At 36.1% G+C, this 9,232-nt stretch overlaps 1 protein-coding gene across 4 annotated transcripts in view; it reads right to left on the bottom strand.

The window, feature by feature from the left end:
- Window positions 1-246: 246 nt before the first annotated feature.
- ABCA13 (ATP binding cassette subfamily A member 13) overlaps window positions 247-9,232 on the bottom strand; it is a 446,251-nt gene continuing 437,265 nt past the window's right edge. For all 4 annotated transcript variants that reach the window (XM_035253372.3, XM_078342412.1, XM_035253370.3 and 1 more), the window contains 3 exons: window positions 3,959-4,064; window positions 2,631-2,768; window positions 247-1,958 (listed from right to left, as the gene is read on the bottom strand). In XM_035253372.3, coding sequence (XP_035109263.3) covers window positions 1,863-1,958; window positions 2,631-2,768; window positions 3,959-4,064 — 340 coding nt within the window. In that variant the 3' untranslated portion in view covers window positions 247-1,862. The remainder of the gene's footprint in view (window positions 1,959-2,630; window positions 2,769-3,958; window positions 4,065-9,232) is intronic.

Here is a 9,232-nt window from a genome sequence, read left to right as displayed (position 1 = left end):
TTTATTGTTCAAAGGCATACCTTGAAGCATAAACTTCAATAATACAGCAGTTCAAAAACCAGAAAAGAACCCCTAAGAGCAGAATATAGCAGAGCAAAATGCAATTAAATTTTAACCTTTCAAACTTTAAAAGATCTAGAGTAGCTTCATTTCCTGCTTACCTAAATTAAATTGGATCCCTAAAGACACAAATAAAGATACAAGAAAATACACTGGCAAAAACACAATTACACTCCAAGAACTGGGTTAAATTAAAGCACATCTCATTTATTCACTGCAGTTTAAACACGTTCATATTTCACAAATTGGTATTTATTGATTCAACAATCATAAAAAAGATTATGTATTTCATTATGACAACTAGACTATGTTAGAATTAGAGAATAAATCATGTAGCCGTAAACTGTAATTTGTTTAAAGAAGTGTAATTCATGTGATACATGAGAATAAAAATTGCTCACAACAAAGCTATCTGTGATTGTCTTAATCCTTACCATTTAAAAATATCTCTATGTAGAATGATATTTAGGAAAAAGAGGTTTAATGAAATCTTGCTTTAGTAAAGAAATCCATAATGAAGTATATTCCTTTGGTCACAAGCTAGTGGAACTCAATGCTAGTGTTGAAAATATCAAAATTTTAAACAAGGCGAATGTGATTGTCTATTGAGGACTTAGAAAAATCTCGTAAAAGAATGTTGAGAAATATCTGAACTCAGAAATGTCTGAGTGGAAACTATTTCAGTAATGGATTTATTTTATACATTTTCCTAACCAAAGGTTGCAAAATAGCAGATTTGTATGGACTTTAAGAGCCACAACTGAGCACTTCATATCTGACAATGCTCCGAAGACAACAATTTCGAGAATGACATAATTTTTACCAAGTTTTTAATAATATATTTAAAAATAAACTACATCCTATGCCAGTTTTGCGTGTATAACTAAGAAGTAACTAGACATTCCCATAAGTCATTGGTTCTTAAACTGGAATGTGCTTGTTTAAGCTCCAGAATTTGAAATTTGCTAGGTCTAGAGTAGATCCTAAGAATGCCCATTTCTTGCAAGTTCCCAGGAGATGGTAATCCAGCTAATATGGAAACTTTGAAAACCACTGACTTAGAATAAAGAAACATAATTATTCATCCAAATTAAGAAAAATAAAATGCATGTACATTCTATTTCTCTACCCTGAAAAATTATAATCTGTGAGATTCTGGTAAAACTACTGTAACTGATACAGAATAACTAGTTCGATTTAATTAATTTTGCTGAAGGGTAAACTAAAAGCTTTTTAAATTCTGTTTTTTAAAAAGTCTTCTTTTATATGTAGAAATTGGTGGCTTTTTCATACCATGTCATCAGTATTAATAAAAGCCCACATTAATATCATTAAAAACATGTGCCTAGTCAAAAGATGACAACAATAGAAAACAGTCCTTGTTACTATTTTCTATACAAATAAGTTAGTAAAGTTTTTTAACCTGGGGTGTTCAGTTTTCTTAATAGTAAAGTGACATGTTTACAGTGGACAATCTGTGACAGCCTTTCCAGCTCTGGAATGTCTCAGTTTGGACACTGTCAATCGATGCCTTTGTCACAAAGAAGCTAGTGTCTATCTGGCGTGGTAAAGAGAACAAATATCTTGGAGCAACTCCCCAAAAGTCTACAGAAAGAACGACCTTTCCATTTGCTGGTTATTAACTAACAAGGAGTTTCAAAATAGAAAATGAGCAAGAGAATGTAATTTCACTGCTTGGAGAGTATTTTCAGCTCCTTTGTTGTACATGTGCTTGTTTTATCCTTGACTGTTAATTGCAATGAAAGACAAGGTTTTATTCCTTATGGAAACTTCTTTAGTGCTCAGATGGGCAAGTGATGTGGGTGATGACTGCCAGTAGATGGATCAAGAGTAGATTGTAGAGTCGACTGCTGCTCTGACGCAAAATTAATAAACACCTGAAAAATCATAAAAATTGTTGTTAATGTATAAGAATAAAACCTTTTTGTCTCACTTACTAGAAAAAAGACATTCTCTAAGAACACTGGCCAACTTGTCCTAAAAGCTACAGATAATTAATTTATACCACTCCTTCCCAGATCACATAAACATGTAAATCCATTGAGAACACAAGTCTAAGAATATTCGTATTTCTAGACAATTATAATAATAAATCACCTAGAAGGTCTCAATACCTTCAGCCTGGTTTCAGAAAGATGTTGTGATGTATTTTTATATTTCTGGAACTCTTAGTAAATCAAACCCTTTTTTTTTCTTCAGAAGTTAGCTATCAACTGATTACAGTAGAGCCCCCGCCACCCCCACCCACAAGTCTTGTGAGGCTGGGTAATGTGGAGAAAGGAAAGTTAATGTGACATGATTTAACTTGCTGAATGTCCAATAGAATCATGAACACATTGAAGCTCTATTGAATATCTGCCTTAAGTAGAAGTGTATACAATAAACAAACCTTCTGACACTCTCCATCCTTATCATAATTTTATAAAATTGAACAAGATGAATTGAATAAAGTGGTGAATTGAAGTAATTCAATTAATTTTAAAGTTGGCTGGATTAGGTTTGATGAACAGAACAAAATGCAACCTCCTGAATCATTCAAGATACTATACCTGCTCCAAAGTGGTTTGGTTAATGGAATAATGCTTAATATTCAATAAGGTCTTATTGTTCTCTATAACTTTGAACAAGTCAGCTAGGCATGCCCATCTTTTTGGCACATGATATTCTAATAAATTCAGGTGCTGTCCCTAAAAGCAAAAAAAAATTTAAAAACGTATCACATAATTAACATTATTAAACAAAATTGATCATACTACATTTAATTGGCAAATAAATTCAGTTGTATTTTCTCAACCTACAGACATAATTTTGTGAGTCTCCAAAGAATGCTTGTTGATGACAATTTTTCATGGGGTATATCTGACAAATGGCATTCACCTGAATGGCACTGCCCTTTGATACGCTCCCACCTTGCCATAGCATGAAGAAGTACTCTTTAAGGAATCATAAGATGCCCACAGATATCTGAGATGTAGGAAGTTAACGTGGCCTAACAGAAATGGATGGAGGAACCCTGAGCTTTACACAGAGACTTGGGCTTATCTCTCAGCTGTTCTCATCATTAGCTGAGCAACTCTTGGAAAGATATTTAAACCTCTGATCCTTGTCCTCATGTATGCCAGTGGAGATAATGATAATCTGTTTTATACGGTGGATCAAAGTCATAATTGAGCATGAAAGGCAGTCTCATGTAGATTGGCAGTTGTTGAAATAAATAGAACATAGCTACTATACAGACTACAACCTGCTAGAAGTTATAATAAGCTAGCATCCCACAGTTATCCAAGAGAATTTTAGACAGTGCTTCTCATACTTTATCGTCCATAGGAATCACTGGATCACCTTGCTAAAACACAGATTCCCATTAAATAGGTTGGGGCCTGTGATTCTGCATGTCTAACTAGTCCCAGGTAATGAAGATGCTGCTGGTTCAGGGACCATACTAGATGACAGCAAGTTTGTAGATGATTGTGATCTCAAGCATAGGGCTCTTTTTGTGAAGCAATGCTAAAACCATCATGCCTATAAACTCTACAGCAAATATATGGAAGAGATTATTAGCTTTTGCAATCATCTATGCTAAACAAGGTGAGCTATGCAATGAACCTGTGCCCACAGATAAGAAGGGTGATATGTAACCACAGTCTGCTCTGGCTAGTCCAGCAAGTAGCCAAGCAGACTTGTCACTCTTCAGAGTGGTCAAGCAATATCAGCTATCCATGCTGTTTTTGGCAGGGAGGCAGGGCCTATACTTTGCAAAGAGGCTAAGGAAATAAGTAGTATCTTATAAAAGCATAGAATAAAAACAGAAAGAGACAGGTACATGTATTAGTTTTGTAGCTGAAAATAAAGAAACAATACAGAATATTAGCACTACCTTGAACTGGATTCCCGGAAAATAAAGCTTCAAGTGGTCAGAAACAATGCAATGTTGATTTGCTTCCTTACAGAGCCAAACTTTGACTGTATAACCATCACCAAACCTGAGAGTTAAATAAAATAAAAACATGATTATTATATTGACATAGATGAGTAAATTTTAAGTCCATTTTCACATAGAGGCAGAAAAAGGAAATAATTACTCCAAACTGTTGAGAGTTTGGATTCTCAATATAAGACACAGAAATTAATTGTAAGTCAATTATGCAGTTGGTTGTTATTCCATTTATTTTGACACAGATACTGATTTACCTTAAAAAAATTATCAGCAAGTCTTGGAATCAATATCCAGGCAATAAAAAAGGAAAGGTGAAAATGCAAACAGTGAAAACAAGGTCCTGAGTTAGAGGAAGTGGGAAGCTGGGCTGGAAACTGGCCCTGGGAAGCATTATTATTGCTGGCCTCATTGCTTCAAGGTCTGTACTGATTAAAATTTGGCTGGGAAAGATGAAAGGGATTACATACATAATTTAACCAGGCACTTGTCTGTTACATAAAATAATTCTCCCAGTTGTACTTCAACCCAGCCTAGGTGGACAGGCCCTATGACTGCAAAGGAAGTCTCCTGCCTAAGGGGCTCTGTTCTTCACATTGTAGAGCTGTCAACAATAGTTCCACCGGTGTCCCATCAAGACACAAGCTTATACTCATACCCTAAGGTAACCTCAAACAGCAATCTCCAGGAATGTAGGGGGTCTCCAAAAACTATATGAATTATTCTACTGCCTTATCTCACATGGTGTGGGACACATCATAGCATCCCAATAAAGATCTGTTCAATAAAAGATAAATAGATGAATATATGCTGATGACTAAAATTTCTGTTTGTTTTGTTCACTAAGGCATCTTTTCTAAGTACCAAGCACAGTATAAGTACCTAGTACCTAGCACTGATAAATACTAGTTTAATGAATAAAGAATGAGCAAATTGCATGCCCAGTCTTAGCAATCATACTCATCTCATTTACAAAGCATTGCTGGGGAAAAATATGCTATACTTAACTAAATTTTCCCTAAATGAGGCTGACCCCTAAAACATTTATGGTCAAATTATTTTTCAAGTCTGTCTGGTAAAGACAGAATACCCAAGGAAATGTGACTTTGTTTCCATGGCATAGATCACCCCTGTGAGCACCCATGGAGCTCCTCGCCCTGGAATTCTGTTTTCCTGCCTGCTGCCTTGATTTCAGGCTGTCAGATGTCATTTTTCCTTGAGGTCTGTGTGTGGCCCCATAGCCTCCCATCATTCGAGTTGATGGTTTCTAATCTTCATGTGGCTGAGAGGTTGCTGAGGACACTGAGAAAATATACATAAAAGCATACAGACATGCACCTCTCTAACATTTCTATTTGGCTATCTCTAAGAATTGTTAAAGGCCAACAAATTGGGTTGGTATAAAAGGTATATATTCTATGGCTGTTCTCTTCTCAGCAGTATGTCACAAGCTGTGCTGCTGAATAACACAATCAACCCACTGTGACTTCAACAAATCCCGAAAGTGGGTGTATACATCAGTGTTTCATGAAAAGAAGGGATTGAGGCCCAGGTGGTTGAAGGGGCTTCTCAAGGTGAACCACCATGTCGCTGGAGCTTTGTAACGATTCCTGGGAGAGAGCTCTCAGCTGTGTCTGGGCATAACGTTGTGTCCCAGGGCAGAGGGGATGTGTTGGATGGAGATGTGTCACACGGTTATCAAGGATTCTGATGGCATGACAAAATGCAGTGTTTGCACTACTGATGTGGAATCTAGTTCCTCCACATACTAGTTGTGTGACCCTGGAAAGTCAGGTAACTTTTCTAACCTCAGTTGCCTGATCTAGCAAATAGATTAATTATAGTAGCTGCCTAATAAGACTGAGAGAAGACTGACTGAATTAATCCTTGCAAGTTGCTTGGGACAACGTCTGGCACTGTGTAAATAAGTAGATAAATAAGTAGTGAAATTTAGGCTCTGTGCAGAATATGACCAAAACAGAAGAATGCTCTTTTTGGAGTGAAGAAGCCCACTATGTATTTGGAGAACTTAGATGAAAGCAGATAAAACAATTCAAACATGAATCGTAAGCACTACATAAAAAGATAATGATAAGAGGAGACAGTGGGCAGAGAGATGACTATATGTTCTTATACATATTAGGATCCACTTTCACCATTAGTAAAAATTGTAGACCTATGGGTATATTTTGCTAATAATTTTGACAAATTCATGCTAAATAACAGTAATTATCTAATAAATTCTCTATAAGCACATATGCATATTAATACTTAAAATTCTTTCAAAATTAAGTTTCATTTGAACTAAAACATTTCCAAATTGACTGTGAAGAAGCTGAATTACACAAAAAGAAAAATTACACAAAAAAATTAAACAAAGGGTAAATTACATCATTTTTGAAAAATAAAAAAACTCTGGAGAAAATATTCCTGAAATAGATAGGAAATAGGTTGAAAGAGATTACACAGGATCTCTGTAGAACATTTAATAGTTAAGAAGAATTCTAAACATAAAATCATAAAAGCAATTTTATAATTAAGACACTCTTAGATTATTAAATTCATTATAGAATAAAAGGCTTCAAAAGAGCCAAGGAGTCATTTATTTCTACGTTCACTCAGTGATCTAACATTTCTAGGTAATACATTATGTACACATTATTTGTAGAATCAATTATTAAGTAGAGATATATAAATGGCATTATCTGTAGGTAAAGGTGCTTATAAGAAATTTTCTGCAATTTTTTGAGGTACAACATTTTGGAACCACAGACATTAAATGTAATATATTAATGCTAAAACAGAAGCAATAGTAATACATGAGTGGAAGAACAAAAATACACACATATATTTTAAAAGTCAGACACTTCAAGAGCAGAACAAAAGAGGTGGCAATGCACCTACAGAGACGTTTCTGAAAAATCACTTGTCAAGTTATACCAATTGCCTATGAAGCTTTGCATTCCTGGGCTTAAGGCTCCCCTTACAAAAGTCCTTTTTCCAAAATTAAAAGTCATCTACTTATAACAAATATATTAATTTCAGCCTCAACTATTAAAAATCTCTATAAATAATTTTTGTAAAGAGAAAATGGCTATTATATTAAGTGCAAAATAGAAAATCATAGACTCACTATTATATTAATTATGTAAATATATTTGCATATATTTACAGTCAGAATGAAATAAATTCTGGGATGCTATCTAGACAATAATCATATGACTGTTAGTTTTTTTCCTTTATGCTATTCTGAATTCTAAAATAATGAGCACATATAACTTTATAGTTAGAAAGAAAAAATATACATGGTTTCTAAGAAAATAGAAGGAACATATACGACAACTCTATTTCAGTTTCTGACTTTAAAAACATTTATTTAAGTACTTTTTGTCATACTTCCTCTAAAAATTAAATGCATAAAATTCTTCTTGGTATAGAAACTAATCTTAGACTTTAGAAAACAATAGGATTTACAAAATATGTAATATTTGTATTATTTGTTTTTTATAGATATATGCCCACTGGTTTCCATCATCTGCCCCACAAGAAGTCTAGTCACACTCACATCCACAACCCCATACATGTGCCCTTCTCTACACATATCTGAGTAGGAAATATCTTTAAAGACAACTTCTCCCTCACCCGCCACAGAGTGAGAACAGATAGCAGAGGGGGACCAGGCCTCCCATGGTCTCACGTTACGCTTTCATTCAGCACAAATGTTACAGCACTGACTGTGGAATGTGGGACCCCCGCTGCCTCAGACCACATTGGTCCCTCATTCGCATCTTCCTGCCTCTCCTCACCACACCCCACTCCTCACGGGTTGGTGCCTTAACAACATACCAGATTCCAGTGATTGGGCCTACAGAATTGTAATAGCTTGTCTTTGGATGCATGAAGAGGAGGAGCAGATGGCACTGAGGAAGGGTGGCCAAGCAAACACTGGGATGCAAACATGTATGTGAACAGTTGATGTTTAGCTGGCATCTCTGTATTATTATTATTTTTTACTTTTGAGATGGAATCTCACACTGCCACCTGGGCTGGAGTGCAGTGGCACAATCTTGGCTCACTGCAACCCCCATCTCCAGGTTCAAGTGATTCTCCTGAGTAGCTGAGATTATAGGCACCCACCACTATGCCCAGCTAATTTTTTGTATTTTTAGTAGAGACAGGGTTTCACCATGTTGGCCAGGCTAGTCTTGAACTCCTGACCTCATGATTTGCCTGCCTTGGCTTCCAGCCCAAGTGTGAGCCATTGTGCTCTGGCTATCTCTGTATTATTAATAGAAACTTCCTCATTGCAATCTGTCCTCATGATTACCCACTGGAAAGAAAAGAAAACCAAGAGAGAAGACTGAGGACATGAGCTCCGTCCTGCACTCTCGGTGAGTGAGGCACCAAAACACATTATCCTAATTAATCCCCACAAAATGCTGATGTTGCTCTCTCTGTCTCTGATTTACAGAAGTAAGGTGGATCTTAGAGCAGCTACATAACTCGTCAGGTCACACAACTCAAAGGGAATGGAGGCAGGTACAGTTCCAATGCTGAGCACTTAACCTCAAAACCGCAGCCTGCAGCAGGATCTCATCTCATTCTAATGCTCTTACATCCTTTCTATCAATACTTTCACATCAGTAATTTCATTTAACTCTTATCACACCTGCACACTGACTAGAACAGATAGCATTTCCTCTTTATTAAATGAAAAAATTTGAGGCCCAAAGAGATCAGAGGATTTTTTCCTTTGTCACTCAGCTTATTAGCCAGCAGAGCTGAGACCATGGGGCTTACCTCAAAACCATGTCCCTTCATTGCAAGTACCTTTATTCTTTCAACTTCAGTTAAGTTTGATTTGGATCATTTTCTAATCATTGCATATGCAAATCAGAATGGCTGTGGGGATTACAGACCAAAGGTATTAACATAAAGAGAGCCTTTGACAAATAACAACAACAAAACAGTGTCTGGCAGCTGGCACCTGCTCTCCTCTTGGGGAAGAAACCCTCTTTGAAAAGAGCCTCAATACACTTTCTCAGTTTAAAGATAAGATCATATGGGTAGATGACACAGCTTCACAATAAAAAAGAAGCTTGATTCATGTTAATACATATCACTCTCTGTGGCTAGATGTGTCACTTTCTTAAATGACTCTACCAGTCACAGATCCAGATTAAAGTGCTTGGGTCATTGTCACCTCTAGGAAACGCC

This window comes from Callithrix jacchus, chromosome 11 (genome assembly GCF_049354715.1).
Source record: "Callithrix jacchus isolate 240 chromosome 11, calJac240_pri, whole genome shotgun sequence".
Lineage (NCBI taxonomy): Eukaryota > Metazoa > Chordata > Mammalia > Primates > Cebidae > Callithrix > Callithrix jacchus.
Note: the sequence above shows the minus strand (reverse complement) of the source record. Positions and strands in the feature narration are given on the sequence as shown.